At 39.7% G+C, this 27,407-nt stretch overlaps 1 protein-coding gene across 13 annotated transcripts in view; it reads right to left on the bottom strand.

The window, feature by feature from the left end:
• Positions 1-27,407, bottom strand: part of PATJ (PATJ crumbs cell polarity complex component) — a 150,461-nt gene that overhangs the window by 118,892 nt on the left and 4,162 nt on the right. For 11 of the 13 annotated variants that reach the window (XM_083846090.1, XM_083846091.1, XM_083846089.1 and 8 more), the window contains 13 exons: positions 24,160-24,326; positions 23,043-23,098; positions 22,794-22,960; positions 21,578-21,769; positions 20,100-20,239; positions 18,119-18,317; positions 16,329-16,457; positions 14,623-14,835; positions 11,211-11,313; positions 9,380-9,468; positions 8,154-8,292; positions 7,713-7,847; positions 1,735-1,811 (listed from right to left, as the gene is read on the bottom strand). In XM_083846090.1, coding sequence (XP_083702216.1) covers positions 1,735-1,811; positions 7,713-7,847; positions 8,154-8,292; positions 9,380-9,468; positions 11,211-11,313; positions 14,623-14,835; positions 16,329-16,457; positions 18,119-18,317; positions 20,100-20,239; positions 21,578-21,769; positions 22,794-22,960; positions 23,043-23,064 — 1,605 coding nt within the window. In that variant the 5' untranslated portion in view covers positions 23,065-23,098; positions 24,160-24,326. The remainder of the gene's footprint in view (positions 1-1,734; positions 1,812-7,712; positions 7,848-8,153; positions 8,293-9,379; positions 9,469-11,210; positions 11,314-14,622; positions 14,836-16,328; positions 16,458-18,118; positions 18,318-20,099; positions 20,240-21,577; positions 21,770-22,793; positions 22,961-23,042; positions 23,099-24,159; positions 24,327-27,407) is intronic. The other 2 variants (XM_083846082.1, XM_083846083.1) reach the window with 1 other exon arrangement.

Here is a 27,407-nt window from a genome sequence, read left to right as displayed (position 1 = left end):
GCCATAAATCCCCACACAGGCTCCTAGGGCCTCCTTCCATTTCAGCAGGATCTCAGTTTCATTCCCTGAGTTGGTGCCACAGAGGATCGGAAACACGGAGGCCGCGAGTGACACTAAATCCTCTCGTCAAACAACTGGGGAATACTGGGGAGAAGGACTCCAACTTGCGGTCACCTTCAGGGGAGGTTCAGGGAGCTGAGTGTAGGGGCGAAGCAGTGTGAACAGGGGCTGAGCAGGCTGAACTCGAGCTAAACACCGTTACGAACACAGCCAAGCACGACCAGAGGGAGGCTCATATAACAAAAACCGGAAGAACCAAAAACCGACTTTCCAACCAGGCTGCCATAACAGTTTCCTTCTATTATTTAACAGGCCCAACTATTAACATTTTAACAACCATTAACATTAAATGGCCTCAACTCCTGCCAGGGGAGGTCCAGAATGGATATTAGCAAGCGTTTCTTCACAGACAGGGTGGTTAGGGGCTGGAACAGGTTGCCCGGGGAAGCGGTAGAGACACGGACCCTGGAGGGATTTAAGAGGGGCATGGAGGTGGCTCCTCAGGGCCACGGTGTCACAGCAGACTTGGCAGCGTCCGGGTGATAGCTGAACTTGAGCTACAGGGTCTTTTCCAACAGAAACGATGCTATGATTCTCACTCCTGCCATTTCACTGGCGGCAGCTCAAGAAGAATTAGAAACAGACAGTTTCACACACTAAGCAGGTTTGCGTCCTCTGTGGGAAGCACGATAGCTCTAAGGGAAGAAATATCAGACTCTTGAAATGCAAGGATGGGAATATCAAGCAACTGAAGTGGGCAGCCAAACAGATTTATTACATCATGTACATAATCTCATACGAACTTCAGATCTTAAAGGAGTGCTAATGGAAAGAAGAGAAGCAAGTTTCTCAAGACAATTCTTAAAGCTCCTTTAAATCTTCCAGCGAGCAATTGGAATGATGGCTACTCCAAGTAGTAAAAATAAGTGTCTCTAAATCAACTGGACAAGCCATGCAAAGGCAAACAGGGCATGTTGGTGGTGGCAGTGAGAATTTCTTAAGGCTTCAGAAAGAGCATTGGCTGCAGACTTCTATCTGTACTCCCTGACTAACGCAGCCCTGAAAAGCAGTACTGAATTACAATTTCAGTCAACTCCTTATGACAGTTCATCAAAATAATCTTTTGCTTGGCAATCATTTAATACGAGGTGAAGAAATATCTAATAGGCATTGGCACCATAAAGTTACACTACCTTGAATTACTTCCTATTTTCCCAGTATGTTTGAAAATCATTCTTTCATTCTTCTAATAAAATCGTAAGATTCTTCATGAAACATGGGAGCTCTGTTCTGAGCCTTTTTTTTCCCAGTGCACAATAAAACAAACAGATCATAAATGAAATCACAAAAAGAACACATCTTTTAAGTGGCTGCTGTGATGTAGATTTAAAAGGACAGCTGATTTTTTTATACCCCTGTTTCTGTCTAGTTTCTATATAACAACAGTATCCATATAAACAGATTTTAAAAATATATTAATTTTACAATTTCTGTATTTCAGCCTTGATGTTAATGGAAGCAAAATTTGATGTTACTGATCTGTTCCAAACACTGAGCTGTTCTATAAACAGCCTGTAATGATAAGCTCACAGATGTGTAATTAAAAAAAAAAAAAAAGAAAAAACACAAAAAAGCAACACATACATGAGTGTAGTTCATTGAAAGATAACATACCATAACTTCATATTCAGGTCCCAGCAGGTTTTCCCACTTGGATTTCAGCTCATATGCTGGAGGAAATGGGACTCTTCCTAAATATGAAAGCAAGTATTAAATTTACAAGCACATTTTACATTCAGAAGTACATTTGCTTCTAAATACCTCAATAAAAATTCAGTGTAAATAAAAGATTACAGGGAATAATCACAAAAAGGAAATTGCATTAAGCTGAGTCTATCAGTGCAAATCAAAAATGACGCTCTTAGGAAAACAATGCAAAATGTCAGCTAGTGCTAAAGTGTGATTTATTCAACTGAGTGGCAGAAGAGGTGATGCTTGCGTTGATGAGATGTGAGTTCTGTACCATATAGTACTGTAAATAAATCATTCTTTCAGGCTGCAAAATAAATTTCACACAACTGCATAATTTGTTGCTACAGAACTGCTTGCCACCCCAAGGGAGCATTATCTCCCACCAAAACGAAGCCCCTTAAGAAGTAAAACACCTGACAAGATACTGCTGGTATCAAGGAGCTGCGTAAGCACAATGCAGTCATACACTTTATTTATACATTTGGCAGGTATGTCTAGTTTAATTAGGCCAGTAAGTAACATGAGCTTTAATATAAGCTCCAGTTCTAAACCAGTCTTCCGTGGGAACTTGGCTATCTTGACATTTATATCTTTTCAGCTTTCTTACTTATGCAACCAAGGCAGTATTACATTCATGTAAGACAATTTGACAGAGCTAGACAGCAGAAAATGACTGGCTGCCCCGCATTTGACCTCATCCAGAAGCTCAGCACACATATAAAGTTCCACGCTGAAGCAATGTTTAACTGGTAAGAATCAAACTTTAAAACAAATTCCAGCTAGCAGCCACAGCAGCAGCAACTGGGGTCTGAATTACTGAAAACTGGTTTTTTTTTTTCTTTCCCCCCGAATGGCTGTAATAGTTTGTCAGATGTCTAGACGAGGCACAGACCTCTCAGTATTGCCGATGTGTCACTGAAATTTCGGATTTAAATCACCACCTCACATTTTGCACACAAACTAGCAAGCAAAATACCTCGGGGGGGATTCTGAAGACACCAAGAAGCTCAGAGCCTACCCACAAGGAAAAGCCAAGACAAACGGGATGCCTAACTGCCTTTGCTTTCAACACCTTCATAGATTGCAAAGATAAAACATGTGAGCTTTGCAATAGAATCCTCATTACATCATTTTATAACTTTGAAGTTTTCCACTCATTAAAAATAAGGATTTAAGTTAACTTATACAACATAATTATATCTCTTCCATCACTTTGTCATGCCAGATAGGCAAATTCTGTTTGATCTGTGCTGAGAAACTACTTTGCAAAGAGCCTAACAAGTCAGATTTCTCTTGGAAATATCCAGTGCACCTTTAAACATTAGGCTCAAGGAGATTCAGATATCCAAGATTTCCAGCAATTCAAATAACTATTTGCTGTCACCAAAACCAAAGCCCACCAATAATAAAACCTTGGGCTTTTAAATACTAACCACAGTTCTCTTTGAGATAAATTATCTTCTTTAAAAAGGAAATGACGAGTTGTCCTGAAATTCTGGGCTGTGACTTGAGGCTTTTTCCTCCATTTGAATTTAATTGAAGTTTCTAAAGGGAAGTCATCTTTGTGAGCTGTTACCAAGCACAGGCTGATCACTATCTTTACTTCCCAACTGTAGCAAAGACTGAGCACCAGCACATCTTTCTACTCCTTCTATTTGCAAAAATACATAGGGACAAATCTTTTTTTGCTCTTACAAAGCTATCACATGGACACACAGCACCTAAGCACCTGCAGTCCCCTGTGTAGTCAGATATGGATTTTCAGGTTCACCAGCAGTAATGAACCTTAGGGTCAGGCTCACAGTTCAGTTCAACAACTGTAAGCTGTGTTCAATTGGCTGAATACAGATTTCTCTGTCACTTCCTAAACACGATACCAAAATCTACGGGTTGTTCAGAGCAGCTGTTGATGCACGTCCCCATCTGAAGTTTCCCCTTTTCTTTCTTTCAAACACACTCTGAAGCCTTTGCTTGTAACTTCCTCTGAACTGTGTAACGTTGGATGAAGGAACTTGGATTAGATATATTTAATTTCAATGGTATCACCCAAGTCACTTCAAATGCTCCTTTTTCCCTCCAAACAGCTTTTTCCACATGGCAGTTAGTAGCAAGTTGCTTTTTTAGTCCCTCATCCAGCTGGATTTCTCATGACTTGAGATATGTACATCTTCTGGAATGTATAAGGCTTCAAAAATTAAAATGCTTCCCAGAGACAGCTTTCATTTGCAACAACTTTCAACATAATTACAGTCCTGTCCCTCTGCCTGCACTTCCATACAGTTTTTCCCTTCTTGTTAGATAGTGTCAAGAATAAAACATAAGCGTATTGTAAAAATCATCTTTCCTGGTCAAAATTCCTGGCATCTTCAAAACTGGAATATTTTCTTCTCGCAATCTCTTCCAGATTTCACGAACTCACAAGGGTGTGTCCTGTGCTCTACCACCCTTCACTAATGCATCGCCTTTATCTTCCCTACCGTTGGACGTTTTTCTCCAGACATCTTTAAGCTCTTGGCTAGCATCATCATATCTTCTGGTTTTGAGTACTGCTGCAAGGCAAAGGGAAGCAGTTCTGCCCAGTCTGCAGTCTTGCAGATGCAGCTGTTAAGTTAATTGCCTGTAGTCCGCTAGCAGAAAGTTTCAGGCCTCATGCACACTGCATCCTAAACCATGTTGCCTTTGTAACAGCACTGTTTAATCATGGTTTTGCCTGGCCAGAATTACTATTTAATACCTCTCCAGGAAACACAATTTAATAAGAATTTCACACAACTGGGCTTAAAAGGAAGTAATACATATTTTTATAAAACATACCTTTTACATTAAACTTTTAAAAGCATTTCCAGAGTTTAGTCAGAGCCTTAAATTAGCAGTATTTACTTTAGCACCACTATAATGAAGTGTCCATCACCATGTCCAAAATAAGCACCTATCTTTGGAATTTAAACTTGGCCACTATATTCTACTCGGAGGTGAAATCTTATACATCGTATTTCAGTATGAATAAAATTTGCAACTAAGTATTTCAACCTTTTAACAAAGATATACACACACCTATTTTATAGCTGCAAAAAGCTTTTGCAGTACTTTGTTACTTTAAGGGTTTTTTCCCCTATGAAAAATCAGTTTAATCAAACAACGATACTTGCTTTATTGTTTCATTAAAGGCCACTGATTCCTTACTTGGTTTAAAAACCATGCCCATTTCATTTCCTGTAGATCCAAGGAGGACCAGCACTACCAGATTGTATCAAGGGCAATATCCAACTGCAAACCAACGGTATCTGCAGCATTTAAGTGTTGGTATCCCAAGACACATTCTGCATATGAACACCTTAACCTGTATTACCCAGGGTAAGGGGAGCTCGGGCACACAGGAGAATAGAAAAGTCCGTAGTATCCTTGCTACGTGACACACTGGGATGCAGTGCACATACACCACGCTGCCTCTGCAAGCAATCAGCAAGGGCCCAGCCAGGAGCTATGAATTCCAGGCAGCGAAGTCCTTGCCAGACCCTGGTGCATCTGCACCATACTCCAGAGTGCTCCAAGAAAAGGGATTATGAGATTGGCACAATGTTAGAAATAAGGGGGCGCCATGCATATACATATAACTTGGTTACAAATACCTTTAAAAATCAGGGGCTTTGGAGTATTTATGGAGAGGCAATGGATCCGTATCGGATCCATATAAAAAAAAATATCCGTATCAGATATTTTGATATGGATCCGTATCGGATCCAAAAAGTCTGGGTATGCTGCTATGGAAATGGCTCAAAACTACAGTCAGATCCAAGCTGACTATTAGGAGCACAGAGATCACTAAGGCATGTCTAGATAACATACCTTGAGACTAAAAGAGTTTGTTAGCTTTAAGCCAGGTAAAAGCAATTTCAGTTCCCCACATAAACTGATCCTGGCATTGATAGACCGTATTTGCACAGCGCGAGGTATTAGGTAACAAATTCCTCCGAAAGTTCTCTTTGCATCAGGGCAGACATCTGCCGCCTGTGACACAAGATAACCCAACCACAAGTCATCAGGAACTGACTACAGAGATACCGCTCACTCCAGTAGAAAAAGAAAAGGCTTTATGCACAGAAAGTTCCCCTGTATTTGAAGCAAGAAAAAGACTGGGTAAGTGACACAGGACAGTGCATTCCTCTTCTAGTCTCTGGCATAGTGAGCCTAAGTCCTCCTGGCTCTTTTGCCCCTAAATACATCCTACTTCTAAGTCCTTAAGTTTTTCCTCCAGTATAAATACAAATCAATATATGCTTTTCCACTCATGCAGCTAAAACAATGCTTTGATAACCTTAAATCTTAGCTACTCAGTCACCTCTGTTTTGGCTTCCTATTTCTGGGAACACGCAGAAGTCACAACAAAGGATGTCTGGTTATAAGGCTTGGACAGAAAAGCAAAACAGAATGGAGCATAGGAACTGCTAACATTTCTCTCATTTCCAGGTTGTCTTTAATACTGACAGATCTTCCACAGTCATAGCAAAATTGTTATTCATTGACAGCCATAATTTAGACTCCTCTATTGCATCTACATATCTAAGAAACAAGGCATAAGGATAATTTATGCTGACTTCAACACAAGCTGTAGAAATTCACCCAGAAGTTCCTGTAGATGAGGCCAGAAATCTGTAGAGGATTTGAAGTATGCCTTCTGGAAAGACCTCCAGCCTTGATTCCCAAGTCAGCTAAAAACCAAAGCAAGCCATGCCTTTGTGATCTGTCGCTACGCCCAACTGCCTTTTACTGCTAAAAACGCATGCCTAATTTCAACACCTATCCGGCCTCCAATTCCAGCTATAAGGTTTTATTATGCCTTTGCCAGACCAGAGATTCTCATCCTCCTACATAGGTAGGTAGTCAAAAACTTCCCAGTTCAGCTAAAAAGGTGGGGACAAGCAAGCCAGAAATTGCATGTCTAGAGACTGAACTCTAGTTTCCAACAGTAGCATGGGAGGAGGCAGTACGCAACAATATCGGTACTACCAGGTAAATCAGTTGGGTCTCAGAATGAGCAGACAGAAAGGAGAGGCTCACTGCCAAGTGGGAAATCTCACAGGAGGTGGACATAACTTGTGCTAGGCTTCCTGCTTCTCCAGCACTCCAGGAAATATCAGTGACCAGCAGCACTACAAGCAGGGTAAGCAAAAAGGAGCGAGGCAGTTACGTGGCACTTGGTACATGGTTGAAACTCATGCTCCTCATGGAAAATGACTTACGAACGGAGATGTCACAAGATGTGATTCCCCATCGCTGCTGCTGCAGTCCTTCAGCAAGCCCTACTCAGTCAAATCTCCTGAGAGATGCTGCTGCAGCCCGGGTCACAGGCAGCAGGAGGCCAGGTCAAGAAGCTCAGGAGGTGGGTTCTGATCAAGTTGCTGCAGTGCCAGAACAGGGACCAAGTGGGCATCAGAGATGATATACAGGAAACCAAAAGAATATTTTGAAAAGACTCTGCAGAGGTGGAAGCCAAAGACCTGCGAGGGCTAGAAGGAAGATACGACTGAGGCAACACTGAATCACAAAGCAAATGTGAATTCCCAAGAGGGTAGAAGCTGACTCTGACTTCTGGCAGAAGGAGAAATGCTTCGTTGCCATGCTGTTCATCTTGTAATTTGGTTCAGGGGCCTGACGACAGAGGAGGATGACAGAAAATTGCAGGCAGAACACCTCACGTCAGCAGAGAGGGACGAGGAATAGAAAGAATTGGTGAACTGGAGGAAGTCAGCTCTGCAGAGCTGATGAGATTCATTCCAGAGTACTGAAAGGGCTCCAACACCACTGCATAGAATCTTGCAAATGTATATGTATATAAATACACACTGGATTAAAGGCAATTCCAAAGAATCAGGAGAGATGCTGCAAGATATTCTATCCACCTGATTTATGTAGGCTCTGCTTCTTTTCAGTCTGAAAATTATCCTTCTGTTTTTGGATTTCCTCATTCTTACTGTCCACACTAGTTTCAGTCCCTACAGCTCCAGGGCATACTAAGGCTGGAACAGTTGGCTGCACTGTGAAAATAGATGGGAAAAAATAAATCAGACAGATGTTGCAAAATATAGGAAGTAGTAACACCACCTCACTAACTGCTTTTTTGTTTGCTTGTTTTGGCTACGCAAGAGTTTGGCACGCAGTTTTCCAGCAGCCCTCATTTCTCTCTCATTCCTCCTGAAGTGTCATCTTCTACAGCATGCCCTTATGAAATCTACGATCACGTGAAATTTAGCCCTAATTATTAAATCAGGTCACTGTAAATGGAGCATAAAATAAAATTTATTACTGAAAAACCGAAGGGGTGGCTAAAAAATGAGAATTACCTTTATCTGAGCATCTTTCTGAAGAAATGGTAGAAGAAGGTTTCCTTCTAAGCAAGGTAAGGCGTACAACCTGTCCTGTGTTACGCAATGCCTCCACCACTTCTTGGTTGGTATAATCCTGTATATTAACTCCATCAACCTAAATCATATCATATAACAGTAATCGTGTTACATTCCTATGCTGTACCATACACCATAAGCAATGTCCACATTTTGTGCAGGAGTTATAAGGCTATTCACCCAAGACGTTAGTATTTGCAAAACAATCTTACAAAAATCTGTTACATTTCAATAATCAGATAAAATTTTCAAAATGCATTTTAAAAGGAAACAACAGTCACTTCTTCTGTGTTCATGGGCCACCATTAGAAAAGTAAAAAAGTGAATAGGCTAATTCTTAAATGAATTTGGATGTTTTAATTTACACCCAAAATAATCTGTTTACCCATGCCGCTAGATCATACATCAATAGGGGTTTCTCCTGCAAAGCTGCAGATAAAAGCGGAAGGTTTTATCAAATTTTGCTCTCATAAAGGTGAAGCTGACTTTGGAAGGTCCAGCACAGCGCCTATGATTTTAAACTACTTTTTATGTTATCTCTGTATTATTTCTTAAAACAACAAGATGGTGCGGTGCATTCCTGTTTGTACTGTGAATGCAAAATTGGCCGTTATTCAATTCATTCCTATTCAAAGGTTTTTAATTTTTCTACATATAATGCTTGGGTTTTGAAACCTAAATTGTGACTATTAATATTTTGATTGTATCCACACTATGCTACGCTCTAATTAAGAACCATAAACAGCCTGCCACATCTTGCAAAATCTTAACCACCCTCAAGTCCCACTGAATTCAATAGAAGCTAATGCTTCTCTTCTTTACTTTAGGCCAAAAGCCAAGATTCTCCACTCAAACATTTTAATCCAAATGCTTGCCTCTTTCATAGTTAACTACTGTTTAATACTTCTTTGAACAGAAAAAACAGTATTTTAACCAAAACCAAAGAAGTGACTCATTTCTATAATAATTCAAATAGAACTCTTCAAGATTTTTCATCTATTCTACTTAAACAAATATGAATGACCAAATTCTGTCCTCTGCAAAGCGGAGAAAGTTTAATTAATTTTAGAAAGTCTTGACTAAGTTGTTCTTCTAATACTGAGACATGTAATGAACTATCAGTTCCACAATACATAAGCAGAATGTTTACAGCACCAATTACTTACCGCAACAATTTTGTCATGAACGTGAATTTGGCCGTTGTGGTCAGCAGCACTACCAGGAATTATGTTTTTCACAAAAATCCCTGAAGGTTCTGTTGCGGGTGGAAATGGAGAAGAGAAACAAGTCACTAAGCTAACCTGTTCCTTTTCTAATTAAGTTTTTTTTTACTTTCAGCATTTTCCACACACTTTTGTCCACAGTTATGATCCTGCAAACAACTGACATTTGCATGTTACTACTTTACACAGCTTGACACAGAATAACTGAGGATCTTTGATGGGAAAAAAACCAGCACCGGTACCAGCACCAATAATACATTGACCTCAGTAATTTTTCTTTAAAGGGGCTCACAAAAGGCCACCTCCTCCATGGATTCATCCTTGTGCTTACAAAGCTTTAAGCCACTATCACCTGAATTCCATGCTGCATTTGACTTCAACAGGACTACCTAAGCTAAAAGTAAAGTACGTGCTTAAGTACTTTGATCAACACTTCAATCATCCTCTTCTAGCTAAAGAATTTAGTCCTTTAAATCTTAATGAAAAAGGATTTAAAAAAAAAAAAAGAGAAACATGGCAATCAGGAAAGCTGTCCTTTGTCATGTTTGAAGTTTGATTATTAATTATAACTTCTAAGTAGGAAATAAAAAAAACAGTAAAAACAATCATCAGTTGAAACAGTAACCCTTCCCTTCCACCATCAGCACCACCACTCCCCTCCCCATCCCCAAATAAATAACAGTGATCTTTAATCCTAGCGAATCTTGACACTTCACCCATCCTTTTGGGAACACTGAACACTCAGACACCTGCCCAGCATGGTTTGTCCGTGCTCAGGAAGCTCCTCTGCTGGTGCTCCAAGGCCACCTTTTCTCCTTGCCTCACACATGCACCTCCCTGACCTACTTCCCAGTTCTCACCACACCAAGATTCCTGAGTGGCAAGCCAACAGGATCTCCTGGGAATTAAGAGGGCAGCAACGCAACCCCAGCTGTGTCGCATTCCCAGGATACCTTCTTGAGTCCCATGAGGAAGGGGAAGGAAGAAAAAGCAACACTCCTTCGTGTTAAACCAGACATTAGTGAGTCAATTCTGAAGATACTATCATTTGTGGAACCAGTAATGGAAAGATGAGTGAACAGCTCTAATTTAAAGTGGATTTACAAAAAAAAAAAATAATAATTCTACGTTCCAATATCCTAGCACAGGTATTTTCATCTGTTCCCTGAGTTTAGAGACTGGAGCAGTCATCCACCAAAGAGAGGTAAATCACCTTGTGAAGGCGGCATACACATCACACACATCTGAGATTCTCTGCATCTGCCTGGCAGAGGGATGGACTATTTAATCTGATTGATCATTTCCATCCTAGCACCTACAATTCATTAAATAAATGAAAGTGCATATTGAGCTATTTTGTAACGAAGCCATTTGAAACTGGATGCAAACTGGGGACATGATACACTGGTTTTGATATTCTTCTTAAAATGTTCCATCTGAATTATGTTATGTACCACAGGGCAAAATAAGGAACGGTGTAGGCAGGAACCTGACTACGTTAGTGTCTGTACGTGCAAGAACTACCTGGTACAGTTTAATGTCTTGCACAACCACAGCACAAGTACGTAAAATTCACATTTTACATGTGAGAATCATTTTATAACGTAATTACAACTCTTTAAAAACGTTTTGAGGATCAATTTCATTTTGAAGCAAGTTCTTCAAAAATCTTCTGAGTTTGTAGGTTATACTGTGCTCTCTGTTTTCTCTGTAGCGAAAAAAGAGTATTTGAAAAGCCTCTGTCCTGGGCTTGACTAAATCCCACAGAACTCACCTACATCACATGTGCCAGCATATCCAACAATTGTTATCCCCAGGCTTTGCCCATTCTTTTTTATAAGTTCAACATCATAGGTCTCAAAAAGGTTGGCATTATCCTATAAATAAAACACAAGACAATTAAAATATATATATCTCTCATCATTTCTTGGTACCACTACAATATTGCAGGTTAAGATCTTTGTAAGTAAGCAGCGGTTTCAATTTTCCTATTTCAGAAGGCATCAAATTTGCGAAGGAGATGCATCTGAGATTTTCTGAAAATATGGTGTCATCCAAAGTCATCAATTGCTTTCAAAATTCTTGGCTACTATTTTCTCCACATAACTGTCAGAGGTATCATACTCATATTTCATGGAAAACAAAAGTTTTTATTAGGCTGCTCAGGGGCAATTTCCCCTTGGATTCCACTGCCATTTGGTAACAACATACTTCCCAGCCAATCCCAAAAGACAACAGATCCTGAGTGCCCTCCGAATTTCACCTCTCCCTTTCATGTTTTAGTCCAGATAAACAGCATCATGAATCCACTTGCCCACGCTGCTCCTGCTGGACAGTTAAGAAGCCAGAAAACGGGTATAAATACACAGGCTTATCACATCGCACATTCCTGTCAGAAAAAGTGATGCTCGTCTCTCCTTGTCGTTGCCTACTAAGGAAGCGAGGGGCAGCAGGAAAGGGATCTCAAAGCAGACAGGTTTGATGTCCTGACACGAAGGAACGAACTCACGTGTATACGCAGCAGTCACATTTCTACCGCAGCAGCAGCAGCCGCCGCCTACTTAAGTGCAAATATGTGAGACCACGTAGGTGCCTGAGCTTATTCATGGTTTTTATGCTACTTCCTAAACCACAAAACCATACCAGAAGTCAATCTTGCACACATCAGTTTAACAAGTTTGATTTGATCTTACTCCAATTTGAACACCACCAAACTGCAAAGAGCACTAGAAGCCTCCAACTACCTAAAGGAAATGAGAAGCAAAATATTCATTTGCATTCACTGAAAATTATTTTAAAGACCTAACTGAAGAGAATATTAATTTGTAACTGCTTTGTTGTTGAACTGATGAGAAGACTTCTCATAAAAAGAGAAGCACATAACATGATCTGTTCTCTGAACACTCTGCTTACTGCAGTTACCAAAAAAACCCTAAGAGGCACTACCTACGATTAGAATGTGATTTGGTCTTACAGTAGAGAAGGGTATGGAGAAAGCCCCCTCCAGAGCTGGCTTAAGTCCTACTCTTCACTGACAAGTGAAAATCAAAACTGCAGGACAGCATTCAAACAGGAAGAAGCCACACCAAAGACACTGGTGATACCAAAGAGAAAAATAATCAAGCGCATAGATCTGGGATTGCACGTGACAAATTAAAATACATAAAACTGTTTGTTTTCAAGTACTAGTTACAGTGCAATGGGACCAAAAATAAGGAGATGATCATAGTGAGGTCTGTTAAAGTGATGAAGTCAATAGGGACAGTACCATTGCTAACAACAAAAAATGGACCTGGAAATCAGAAACCATTTCTTAAGAGAACGAACAAAATAAACTTAATCAAATACTTGCCAAATGTCAGCTCTGGAAGGACCTATGTTAAAAGTAGGCCAAAGTTACAGTTGCACGTATTTCACCTTTCACTGAAGTTAATAAACTGCTATCTCCTTTCTTATCACACACACCTTCACTAGCCAACTTATTAACTGCTTTCCAACTCTCTTGCTCCATAAGACACTGATGGGGATGAAGATAAGTTTTGGTGCTCTGTCCCTTATCTTTAGGAGAGGGAATCAAATCAGCAAATGAGCCTACAGCAACATCTGAAATGGAACTAGAGTCTTGAGAGTCCTGCTGTTTTGGCAATCAGAAGTCCTTCATGGTCATTGCTCTGGTGCTACAGAAATTTTCCCTAACTCACGTTACTGGCAGAACACAAAACATCGAAGTGTAATCTGGAAAATCAAAGTGCAGAGTGGTAAATACAATCAGCTCCGGTAGGCTGCTAATATTGCCTTCAGTATCTTTGAGAATATAGATAATAACAGTTTTCTCCTACCCATGCACAGACATTAGTAGTTTCAGTTACTCTCTCCTGCAGGAGACTTAAAGGAAATCAAATTTTAATATAGAACTAGGGAAAAAAAAGCACAACATATCATGTATTAAAAAAAGCCTTTCTTCTGGTTTGTAAAACAGAAATGGAAAATCTTTTCTATTTCAAAGCTCAAGGCTAGTGAAAGTACTCAGAAACAAGAGAGAAATTAGATTATAGGAGAAAGTTCTATTGTGAATTAACAGAAACTGAAAGGTAGACCATGAAAATCATCAGTAAATTAATAAATACGTTCAGATTATTAAACAAGCCCACTTCTAAGACTCTGACCTTAAATTATGTAGATTACCTCTCTTTCATTTCTCTGCCACTCAAGTTTCCTACTACACTTCTGATAAGTTTGAGAAGGACCCAAATACTTTCACGACAGCTTCAGCCACAACAGTGTATCAGAGATGCAAGACGTGCTCTTCCCAAAGCTGATGGCTGCCTTTGCAGTGACTGCCCAGTAAGCAAGAAGGTGAATTTGTAACAATGACTGCTAGTCTGACATTTAAAGATGGTGTTTAAAAAAAAAAAAAAAAGCAGCTCTCTTCACTCATATTCAAGAGACTAGATAGGAGAGAAAAGGCTACTCAGATTCTACACCTAAATCTAAGCAGCACAGTAGTAGCAGATGGCGCACAAGCACAGCTTTGTTTATGTTTCAAGACCTACTGTACACTTAGTGTAGCATTTGTTGATTTTAATTACTCAAAACTGAAAAGAATGACTTCAAAAACAAGAGACTTTGATATGACCATGTTAAGATTTGCTAAAACAAGTTTCAAAATTTTTAGATATATTTCCTATCACAGACAGTAGTGTAGACTATGAAAACATTACACTTATGTTTCATAAAAAGATGATAGTGCTGAATAATTCTGGTTTGGCCATGGCACTCTGGATTTCAGATTAGGGAAATTCATATTCAGGTTTTAAATCCACTTACAAATGATTGATTAGCAAAAATGTAACGAGCTAAGAAGGAGAACTAGAAGTGCCATTTATCGATAATGGTCATGGTCTTTGTAATTAAATCAGCCACTTTGAAATAAATTCCATAAAGCTGGTCATTCTGATCCCAAGATTATAGGTATTAACAACATATAAGAAAAAGGGGAAAATTAGAGAAAGCAGGCCTAAAATAATGATCACTTAAATACACACATATGATATCTGGGAACTCAAAAGAGGAGAAGCACGAGTGTCTTCACACCTGGAAGTGCCAAGCTTGCTCTTTTCTCCTCCCTTCTAATCACAAGCCACAAACATACTTAAAATTGCCATAAGTAAACATCAGATACTTACGTTTCCATTCTGAAAGGGAGGTAACGTACTAACGGGCCAGCTCACGGGAGCTGGCGGACTGTCCATAATTTCACACTTGGGGTCTCTTGCAACTATCATCCTAACAGAATTCCCACAGTTTCTCAGCACTTGTGCAACTTGTTCGCTGGTCATTCCCTGCACGTTGGTCCCTCCAATCTGTAAGATGTGATCTCCCGTTCGGAGCCTCCCATCCTTGAAACACAAATAACATTGTAAAAAAAAAATTTTCCAGGCTGTAAATAAAATCTTTTCCATTACAAAACTGAAAATGGCTGGTATTTTCCTGACAGCCAATGCAGGAGGATACTGTAAAATTGACCACTACCACAACATAGTAAATAAGTGTTCACATAATTAAACACTGTTCTTTCCACAGTAGTAAACAGTGATAAATCAGCCTTTCCAAAACTAAGATACACAGGCGGAAAAGCACTGTTCCTAAGAAACTGGTTACTTTTCTCATTCAGTAGAAAATAAAGGACATCATTTTAGAATCTCGTGGGCTGTTATGTACTGAATTTTCACAGAATAATCCACATAGAACAGGGATTAGAATAAAAATCACAGCACTTTGATTTAGGACTACTTAGTTTCCCGGAATACTTCTATATTAACCTGGCAATTGCTTTCTTATATGCCTAGCTCCAACTCCGAGAAACTCCACTGAAGGTAACAAGACTCCACACACACAAACCATTTTTAACCTGATAATTATAATTCATGGTCTACATCACCATTTCTAATATAAGCTAGCATTCATAGGACCAAATCTTCAGCTGGTATTGATCAGCACAGTCCTACCACCTTAGGTGCACTGATTTATACAGCAATCACAGTGGAATTATTCCCAGGACTGACTCAAACTCATTTACAAATTCATCCATTTTAACATATATATGCCCTCATTATTTCACATGTTCTTAATGATGTCTCATTCAGCTAAGAATGATGTGGTGAGTTCTTAACTTATATGCTTCATTTGTAGCCAAGACACTTTATTCCTTACAGCAAAACAGGTGTTACACAATAATTAAAAAATACTCATTTACACATGACAGGTTCAGAGGGGGGCAGTCAAGCAAGAGCCAACATTTTCCATTAAAGCTCTCTGAATCTCCAGTTCTTGTTTCCATCCTTCACTAGAGGAAGTACCTTAGCCTGTCTCTTTTGTATGTTACTGGATCTTGTCTGCATGGGTTCCAGACCTCAGATGCAGTAACTTGTTACGACCAAATTCACATTAAAAATCCAAACCCTGCATGCAATTGCGTGTGCTCTGCTCCTGAAACGTAGCAGCAATGAAACGTAGTGATGATTCTTTAAAGAGCAGCAGGCAAGTTGCAAACAGAACATGCACAACTTTAAAGGATATCAGAAACTTCAAAAAGTCTTGCTGAAAGTATCAGAAGGGCTGAATATTAAGTTCCACAACTCTTCAAAATTTCTGCATGTTCAACAATGTTCTAAAAGCCAAAGTGTCTGAGAAACAACTTAATTCGTATCAGGTGCTGACTTTTTCCTCAATCATACCTTCAACATATTTATTTATAAAGTACACATTGGCATTCAGACTTTGATGCTATCGGCTTCCTTTTGTTTAAGTATATTAGTTTATTTTAAGACTGTCAAAAGCAGTTAATTATACTTTACAATCAAACAAGAAGTGACATAATATAACAAATTACCCGATCTGCTAATCCCCCAGGAACAATCGTTCTTACAACTACACCACTCGTCTTTCCTCCTACAATTCCAAAGCCTAATCCCGAGCCATCGTTAATCAGCTCAACGTCTTCAACATGGCCCCAGTGAATCTGCAATTAATAAAAACAGGAGGTTTTAATTTCAGTCCATCTTTAATGTTTCTCACTTTCACCTGTACCAGGAATGACAAGAATTAATCAGCGCAAGTTTTTCTCTCTCTCTGCCACATATTAGAGATCTGGTGGATTTTGTTCCATCAACTTCATTTCCTTATAAATACTCAGTGGGATTTCTCATCTGTTTTCAAACATACATTTTGTCTTTTACTTTCATAACAGGATACTAGGAAAAGCTTGACTAACAAAAAGAGATTTTAAGATTTTCTTGCCAAAATGAAAACTATCCTTCTAGTTTTTCAGAAATCAAGACTAAGGCAAACAACAGAGAAAAACAGCCAGGAAGCTTGCACTGGCCTAGTTTTCACTTAGCATTGCCCAAATTCTTCTATCTGTTATGTCACTTACACACTCTAAACACCACCAGTACATGCTGAATTAATAGCGCAGTATAAAATTTTGCCATACTGAATTGGAAGCATGTTTCTAAGCTACACTGTACTATGACCTTATGTTCTACAAGACAATCTGAAAATAACAAAGCTGTTAAGTAACCCAAACCCAGCCAATGTTTCTGTCAGATTAATATCTCATAGAAACCAAAATGGAGCAAAGTAGGCAGATTTAAGTCTTCTGTGAATAAAGGATTTATTAGCATACTGAAAGTCTTTGCCAAAGCCAGTTAAATATCATAAAAGAAGTTTAAAGACCCCCTGTAGAGATATATATTTGTATTTTATTTTGTTAGTCTGTTCAGTGCAGATCTTTCAATGAAAAAGCAGTTAAAGTTTAATTCTTTAAAATTTTCAGAGCAATAAACAATATTGATTATCCACTAAAACCTTCAGATTTCACTAGCTCTGTAATAATCATAAGGGAAATAATTACTGAGTATAAAGAAAAGCACTGCTCTTAACCAGATTTTCATCAAAACCTACTCGCATAATAAATTAAGATTCCAATATTGCAAACCCTGAATTTAGGTGTGCAGTTCAACCAAATTCAGCAAAGCCACCTGGACCACATGGTTTGAACACAGATGCGAGTTCAGCCCTAGCTTATTACATCTGAGTGACAATCTCTCCTTGTTAAAGAAAACAAAAGGGTTCACAATGAATGAAACCTGCAGTTTAAAAAACAACAACTGATAAACATGGAGTGAGGGGTTAACAGATTTTTTTTTACTTATTTTTTGAAAACTTGCTTTTGAAAGCAAGACTTTTTGTTTTGAGTAGCTTAAGTTTAAATTGCTTGGGATATTTCAAACAGTGCTCCTGATAGGTTATGTTTACAGTCATTTAAGATGTAATCAGAGCATCTTTAATTGCTGAGCACAAGTAGTTTTCAGCTGGGTATACTCGTAAAACACTTTACCCAGCCTACCCTGAACAGACCCTGCTGCTAGGAATATGTTGATTTACTAAAGCTTCTGCTAGCCCATAAAAACCCAGGATCTATTTTATAACAACTTCATGCAGCTTTGCAATGGAAGCATTATACTTACTGCATGATCAGTCTAAATCAAATGTCACTGCAGATAAAACCTGATTAAAAAAAATCCCTATACATAAAGCTAGCTAATACAAACACTTACAAGTACAAAAAAGTATCCAGCATAGTTCAAAATCAGATTTTGACAGCATTACAACACTCACGGTCTCAGGTGGATTTATATCACTTAATAAGACAGACGAAGTTCTGCTGTTTCCTTGAACTGGCTCCCTAGCAACAACCAGATGTAAAGATCCTGTGGCTTGCTGGAGGAGTGCAATAGCGTGCTGATGGGAAATGTTCTGATCCAATGGGGTGCAATTAATGGCCAGTATGTGGTCATTTTCCTTTAGTCTTTGATCCCTTAACAAAACATTAAAAGAAATTTTTAAAATGCAGCATAGTGACTTCATAACAGGCTTGGGTAATTTAAACACGAACATGCAAAATAGTTACGCAAGGTTAAATGATTTATACAAAAGAAATCTGCTCATTAGACTGTCTTCACCACCTTACAAATTACATGCAGCGCACATTGTACTGAACTGCCCAACCAAGTTTTGTTCCAACTTTATCACAGTTTGTGTTTACTCATTTTTTTCCTTTGACTATTCAAAATTCAATGAAATTCCCTCGTTCCTTCTTGATTATATTGAATTATAGGACAAGAAAAAAACATTTTTGTAGTTATACAATCAACTAGGAACTAGTCTTCAATTGTTTTTAGCACTACATGACATCACCTCCAAGTACCCAAAACTCAGGCTACAATATTGTTTTGTCTCATCAACTGATCTAAAGATGGTCAAGCTGCACACTTATACTTCACTCAAAATTTATATTATCAAACCTCAGACATCAACCTTTCTTCAGGCAATACGCAGTTCAATTTATATTATACCTTAAGATAACAAATCTCATAGTTAATTCAACCTAGTGATGAATTTTGATTTGTGACAAGGGAGAAGCTATCACTCATCTGCTTTGTTCAATATTCATTCTGAGCACGAGACCAAACTGTTACATAGACAGACACTGCCTTCAAAGCTCTGTAGGAATCCAAAAAAGTCTCCAGGAGATCCTGTCTCAGAAGCAAAATGCGAAGCATGCTGAGGAAATTTATAAAAACTCCCAAACAATATAGCTGTACATCTCCACTAATGCATTCTACATTTCATTTTTATCATGCGATATTTAAGATGTTTTCCTGAAATCTCTTTCTTCAGGCATTAGCCATATTTTAGATTCTCTCATCAAAGAAAGTGAGCAGCAGGTCATCAAATCCTAAAGTGAGATATTCACCCTCCTTTGACATCCGGATCAGTCCATCTGTCTCCACTTTGAAAGAGCCTAATATGCTTCTCTTTAAGTGTTCTCTGGTGTGTTCTCTGTGGGCCCATCGCCATTATCATTCCAACCTCTCCCCACTCTTTTTGTCATCCTGTGTTGGCACTTCCTGACATGTGTTATTTAAAAAGTGACACCAATGACTTGAAATCTAGACACATTTTCTTTAAACATAATTCCAAGCTCTGCATTTGTCTCATGCCAACTCTTGTGGTTTTACAATCACATTTTATTTTTAAATGATTGCTCTGTCTTTTGTTGTTGGGTGAAAACCCACAGACAATACGGGGAAAAAACTGCCTGAAGCCTTGATTCAATGATGACATCTGTGCAGGGATCTGTTGGGAGGACTGGATCTAAATTTACACAGGAAACAAACAGTAAACCCAACTATAAATAGAGCATTGTCATAGGCACATAAATAAAGAAACAAGGGGAAAAAATCTTTCAGGGACACAATGGATAAATATTCAAACAGAGGCTAATTTTTATTTTCCTTGTATTCTTTTCCGAGTTGTCTTTGTTTTTCAATCAGTACTCAAGATTCTCTTAAGTGAGTCATGATTTCTGGAAATTCCATTTGTGAACAGCTTGGATATTTGAAACTCATCTGAAAATCTGATCCTCAGAATGAGTCCGTTTAGTTGAAAAGCCAGAACTCAAGATACCACCACCACCAAAACATCCCACCAGAAAACCCAGACAAACATGTTAGCCTGACAGTTTTCAATGCAGAAATCATGACTTTTCCCGTCACGGAATTGCTGCAATTTTCCGATACAATTATAAAGATCTCACCTGTCAGCTATGCTTCCTGGCTGGACTTCCTTGACAAAGATACCAACTTCTCCCAAGCTGTGATTTTTAAGGGCAACCACACTAAATCCAAGACCTCCAACAGAAGGCTTTTCAATCTTTATCGATTCTATTTGTCTCCCCTAGTAAAAGAGAAAACATTGATTTACTAATTTTTAATGCAATAGAATGAGCTACTTCAAAATTTATGAACACCGGGAGAATTATTCTCCTCCTAAGACTAAACAAAGGCAAAATACTGAATATGTTATTTCTATAAAAGCTCCTCCATTTATTATTTTTAATATAACAGAGTATTGGCTATGCAAGCACTCTGAGGTTCTGAAACCTCAGGGAATTTAAGAGCTGCTTTCACACTTCATTCACATTATGAGATGAATTCCAAACTGGATGAAAACTATGAACGAAGTGCTGTCTAGAGCAATATATTTGGGGTTTCTGGAAATGCTGCATAGCTAAACTAAATTACTTGTCTTTTGGCTCCTTTTGCTTTTAATGCTGATTTTTAGGTGCATGTTCAAAAGACTGCAGCTTTTAAATAAAGAAATTAATTTCCTTCCCGTTCCTGCAACCTCACACTGAATGCCAGAAAGTTTGCTTTTGCAACTGCCTGCTTCTCGGCTCCAATACTGAATTTCTGGGGTTGTTTACTGGGAAGTATTACTTAGAGAAAGCGCTTCTATCGCAGCTGTTTTATCCAAAATAATGTGCAGCCTTTACTGTTAAATCTTTTATCAGATGAGTTAATGACACACTAACGAGAAGAGTTATGCTCAAAATATTACAGCTACATTAAGGTAGTCAATTAGCAACAGTTACTTAATATAGAAGGGCACAACCAACCAATTAAATTAATGGTTCAAAGTAATACAGAACAATGCATTCATGGTATAAATGCCAATTGCACATGGGTGGATGTCCGCACCTGTACAACTTCCATAAGCATCTGGTACATGCTATATCACGTTAATGAAATCAGCATCTGGCTGGCAAAGTTAAGACATATTAAAAGAAGAGTTAAATAAAATATTACATGCCAGCTCTTTTAATCATTTGCACTGTTCATATATCAACAAAGCTGGTACATTTCCAATTCAAAATGTACTTGATAAAAGTGTCTTTCCATCAAAACAAGTTTCTGCAGAAAACATCCATTTTCAATTAAGTGTCAACAAATACCAAAAAAAAAAAAGTTTTCTGGCAACTGACATTTCATTTCTACATCAGTGTGCTTGGTAGAAAATAAAAAAAAAAAATCGGCAGAGAAAATACTTTCCATATTACTTATCTTTCACAGGGAAAACTGATCCTCAGTAACTCTGCTCTCTTAGTGGCTTAGGTGGCATCATACTCCAAGATACACAATAAACGTGTTTGTTTGAAAAAGTTTTTTTAAAAAAAAAAGCATGCAAGAAAAGGTTTGACATTCAAGTTTGGTTCACCGAACCTGAGAGCCTTACCTTTGCCATCTGTTGGATGATTGCATTGAATTCATTAACTCCCAGGTTGGGAATGAAGGTAGATGCTCTGGGTTCAGGTGAACTGCAAGGCATACACATGCTTCCAGCAGCAACTGATTTGTCAGCAAACACTAGTAGTCCTCTTTTGGTAAAATCAAAATCTACTGACCAGTCAGGAGGCATATAATTGAGCTGTTGAAAATGAACAAAGATGTAGTAAAACTACTAAAAACATAAACACGGATTTCTGCACTTCCTTCTTGTACGAAGACCGCCAAAGAAGCTAGCTACCATATCAAGTTTCTCTCTTCACCATGACATTCCAGAAACAAGACACACAAAAGCACCAAATATTAAAGAGGCACTCAAACACTGGTGCAACTGTCAGGGCAAACCTGGACAATTTTTGCACAAGTATCCAAAATTTTAAGAGTCACTTAGCCACAGAGGAGCCGAATGTCTAGTCTGTGCTTTGTTGTCCTAGGGCACAAGCTACCTACAGTTTAACATGCTACCATTCCTAGAATTTGCAGTTCAATTTCTAGTCTTGACAGATTATGGCTTAGCAAACTATGGGATGAAAACTCTTTGTGTACAGGTGTCATCGACACCCACGTCCAAGATCTAAGTGTCAACTGGCATTATAAACCAATCCACACAAGTCCATTCCACTGCCAGAGCTAACTCACTTCAAATCTAGCTTGGATTTGTCTGTATCGGAGCTTGGCAAATCGTCAGGGTGATTTTCTAGATTTTATTTCCCAGTGTAGGGTAACCATTGTTGTGCAAGTCAGCAACAGCTAAGTGATGGTGTCTTTTAAGGGAGAAAAGATGCTGCCAGTCAGCTCATAAACAGCATTTAGCTTCTGGGAAAAACAGTGAGTCCTAGTTCCAACTGTGTTCAGATATCAAAGTACTAGAGCTGATGTCTTTTGCAGAAGCTTTTCTCAGACTGATGTGGTTCTCAGTGCCTGACTCTTCTGTGTCCCTTTCAAAGTGTTCTGCCCCATGACTGGTTGGTTGCAAGACCACTTATCATTTCAGTAGTGACTGCGCAGATACCAGCTTGACAAGAAAAGAAAAAGGCCAACATTCACTCATACCAAGTCACAGCTTATTAATGAGCGTCCTCATTAACACATGCCTACATACCCTGTTTTAAGTTCCAAGCGCAGCATTGTTATCATCACATCAACAATTGTAATTTTACACTCACTTGCTCCTTCAGTTGCTTGATGGATTGCTGGAGGGTCAGTATCTGGTTAAACAAAGGGCTCCTGAGTGTGTTACGCAAAACAGTCAGGTTTTCATTATGCTGGGCATCTCGTTTCTCACGCAGTTTTGCTTGCAGACGATCAAGGATCTGCAGCACCTGCTGTTTATCTGCACCACAAAGTAGTACAAGTTAGGAATGGAGCTTCATTTCTCACTGCTTAACAGAAGTAATCACTTTCAGACTACATACCTGCAGCAGGATTTTCAGGCATGTTGGATAGTATTTTTGGAATTACTCAGAAAGACCTAGATGAGGTTTAAAAAAATAAAGGAATAAATTATATCTTTGAGCAGAATGCTAAAAGGTACACCATCGATAAATGCACTAATAAAACGCTAAGTTAACTATAACTAAATTAATAAAAAACCACTAATATTCCCTTCTCAATATAGCCTGTTGCACAGCAGCCCCATCACATCCAGAAAATTGTCCTTGTTCTGTGTGTTTTTTCTTTCACACACAAGAGGAACAACTCTTCCAAATATGAGGAATAATGCAGGCTATAAAAACACATATTTGCCACAGGAACTGAAAGGCAGCTGCGTTCAACCAAATTACTTTGAATGTGGACATTAAAGTTGTGATCGTTGTGATCTTTTCAAACACATATACTTAAAATCTTCCTATTATTTAATATGTACTTTCCCCCCAATTACTTTAATTATTTGTAGACGGTATTCTTATCACAAGAGCTCAGCCCTGCCATACGGCAATATAGGTGAAACCTTGTATCTTCCTATAAAACAGTGATGAGGTTCACCCCCTCACAAGACAGCACAGCATTAAGGTCCCAAACTGGCCAAATCAATCCCTAGTCCAACAACTTAATCACAGCTCTGGTGCCAAACAGGTGAAAGAAACCTGCTCCCTTCTCCTACACGTGCTTGCCTTTCTCTTTCCTACGTACAAGACAGGCTTTGAAGGAACACAATATCCTTTATCACCCTCACTACAGTGCCAAAGAGAATAGGTCTCCAACTGAGGCTGAGGCCTAGATGGCAGTATAAAAACAACAGACTTGCAATTAACAGCGATGATAAATTCATGCTGTCACTTGTGTGTTATTACATTGATGTGGAACTTGTCATTCTGAAATCTACCAAGGCAGTTATACCAAAACACACATGAGAAACGAGATTTCTTCGCTTAGTACAAGCTCCTCCGAAAGAAGTCAGCCATTTAAAAGCTCAATTTACATAATTCCAGCTCTGCCCTGTATATAACTGTGTAGCTTCAGAATAATATAAATTTGGAAGTACTCTGGAACAAAAATAGCCATATGTAAAAAAAAATAAGGTCTATTTACTTTGTTAATCTTGCAATGCAAGGGCAGGAATGGTCGTATGCTCCTGAATGCAGCACCAGGGTAAGCGCATCCCGGGGCCCCCTCCCAGCAGAACCTCTGCTCCTTTCAGCTCTGCCTCTGATGCCGTCTGCGCTCCAACTGAAAACGTCTCGAGTTCTGGGAGGACACTGCAATGTTTAAGAGAATATTAATTAAGCGGGTGAAAACGCAGCAGTATTATAGCTTCTCTTCTCCTGAAGAGTCAGGTGAAGCCAATTTACCTAATGCAAAAAAAGAGAAAAAAGAGGAAGTATGTCAGAAACCACAATGTCTGATTTATGCACACTTCTCTGTATCTAAACAGTTTTGGCTCCTGTAGGAATTCCTGCAGAACCCGGTGGGTTAGCATGGTTTCCACCCAGGGCCAAGCAAAATGAGCAGCTCTGCAAGACTATTAACACATTTAGGAGGTCATTTTAAAATCAAACCCATAGCAAGGGTTGAGGCAGCATCCGACCCCTGAAAGATTTTCAGGAATGCATCTGAACTCGTGTAAGGGCTGCAACTTTATTTTCTTTTCCATTTGAAATAAAACACTTCTAAGAGCACAGCAGCCTTTGATTCTGGGCTGAGATCTGATTCCGAAGAACAGACGAAAATACCATTTCCTTGCACATTCCTGAGTCTTCGTCTAAACCGAAAAGACAAAACTTCACCTCCTTGACTAAAAATACGGCATGAGCCTTAACTAAACAGGAATATGGAAATGTTTTCTTTCTTCCCACTTTAACTTCCCTGTTTTCCCACTTCACATCAGCAGTTAAAACAACAAAGCAAACCCTCGACAGAACGAGATGCAAATTAACTCCTACGAGGAAAAGTGACTTGAAACACCTTAAAACCAGCAGTAGGGCGAAGGGAAGATTAAACCCAGAAAAGAAATCCAGTATGGCAGGAAATAATGACAACCTGACAGCACTCTGCACGTCTAAGAGCTGGAGCCAAGAGGCTGGTCCAGCTCTCCAGCCATCTTTCACGCGTTTTGTTCCTCTTCCCTTGCATCTGGGCTTGCACTCACTCATTCATCTGATCCCACAGCGAACTGGAACGGGGAGCTGAGCACACAAAAACCCCTTCCCGTTTTGGTGGGGTGAGCTTTCTGCCCAGTTAGGGCTCGAGTGCCAGCAGCAGCACGCGGGATGGGGCCGGGACCACACCTTGCAGCAGCAGCTAGCGGTTGCAGCAGCTCAGCTGCACTGGCAAACCGCACCGCGAGCAATAGCCTGCGTCACTCAAAAGCAGCCTCAAAGAGCCGCGCTGACAGTCTCCAAGATGAATCTTTTTTCCATTACGGCGGCTGTAACAATAGCAATTATGACAATGGGTACAGATCCAAGAAAGAAAAATTAAGAGCAGAAAAATATAGGTAGGACATCTAGGCTCCATCTAACATGCAGAAGTCCCCTGGAGAAGGAGGTGAAGAAAAAATAAATAAATTAAAGAAAGCCTCAGCTTCCTGCTCGAGCTGTTCCAAAGTGCTGCCAAGAGCCACTGGAGACCTCCCTGCTCCAGCAGATGCTGGAGTGGACCTCAGGTACAGTTCGTATAAAAGTGAAAGTTTACGCAGCACTTCGGGATTCCTCGTGATCACACCTGGCTTCCAGCCAGCTTGCAATGGTTTTAATGATTTAATTTTTGTGCAGTACATTAAAACCACCCCCAGTGTTTCTTTGTTCTCCGATCTTTCACAAAAAGAGTAGGAGAAAAAAACCTGTGTTTTATTTTAAAGTAGACAGCTCCTTCTGGTGTGAGGGCACCCCTGAGAATGTAAACTAACTTCAAGTTTTCGAGTACCATATAATTGAGGACAAGTCCCTACGACTGGCTTTTGGGCTCCAGGGAAACACACAACTCCATATACCAGCAATCTGTTTATGTTTGGGGACCCAAATAGGTTATCCTTAATCCATTTCCAAACACTGATGCTCGAGTCTGAGCAGGGTGTCAGCAGATTGTTGCTAAATTAGGAGGTCCATTCTTAGATGATAATTTTGAAGGGCGATCCCAAAACACTACGGCTCGTCTCATTAGAAACAGTTCCCCCCACTCTGCGTTCAAATTCCTTAGCTCCATTCTCCGATTTCTACAGCCACTTAATTATCCTATTGGTAGACAAAACTGCAAACCTCAAAGTTCAAAATTCATGTCCCAACTCTCAATATAATCGTAAAATCATTGTGAAAATCATGAATTTCAGGAAGCTTAGTGTTTTCCAATACCAGGAAAAAACAAAACAAACAAAACACTTCAGCACAGCATGCATCTGGGTTTTTACTGTCTTCACTTTTGAAGAGCTGAACTCAACGCATCATAGGGAGCGGGAAAGTTTCATAAGGTTTTGTATGAGATCCTAAGACTTGGATCTTCTTCAAAAGCAGACTAAGAAAACAGGAATTCCCCCATGCTGATGCCAGCAGAGGTCATCAGAAGAGCTGAAAGGTTTAAGTCTTCTATTGCCATGGCCCCCCAGCCGCCTGCCACTTGCATGAGACACGGGGTGCTCATCCCCAGCACATCCCAGACCCAGGGAGGAACACGACACCTCTGGCAGCGGCCTTGACAAGCGCTCACCCTCCGCGAAGAGCTGCTGAAAGACAAAAATAAGGGGGTTTCTGCCGGGATTGGGAGGAGGGCATGGTTTAGCCAGCAGTTTCTTCTGCACATGCGCCCCCTTGCCCTAACTACAACTGCTTCTGCCCTGCGTCCTTCAACTTGGCCTCCAAAAACCTGTACCCTTCCAAGAGCCGTGCTCGCAAGGAAAGCCCTGCCTCGACCATGGCTCTCCCCGCCCAGCGGTGGTACAGCCATTTGGGACATTAAATGCTGCGAGTCCTCAATGTGCAACTGCTAACTGCTGCTGTTTTCCAAAGGCTGCTAACAGGGCCAGCTGGGCAGGCTGCTGTGGGAACAGCCAAGGGTACTTCCCCATCCAAAGTCACCTTTCTGCACTACTGCAGTTGTAATTTCCCCCAGCCCTGTTACCAAGAGCGACTGATATGGCGCATGTCTTTCCTTCATCACTCCAGGAGAGATCTCTGACTTGGAAAACTTCAGTCCAAACTGCTTAAAATTTATTAAAAGGCGAAAGCAAAAGAAAACAGCATTTGCTAGCGTGATCTTAATCCTAAAACGGTCCTAACGCAGCATCGCTTCTGACTTGTGGTATTAAAAATAATACAATTTACAAGCCATCGAGCAGCTATGTACTG

The sequence above is a fragment of the Anser anser genome, assembly GCF_964211835.1.
Source record: "Anser anser genome assembly, chromosome: 8".
Classification (NCBI taxonomy): domain Eukaryota; kingdom Metazoa; phylum Chordata; class Aves; order Anseriformes; family Anatidae; genus Anser; species Anser anser.
The sequence above is the reverse complement of the archived record's forward strand: the minus strand, read 5'-3'. Positions and strand labels throughout refer to the sequence as shown.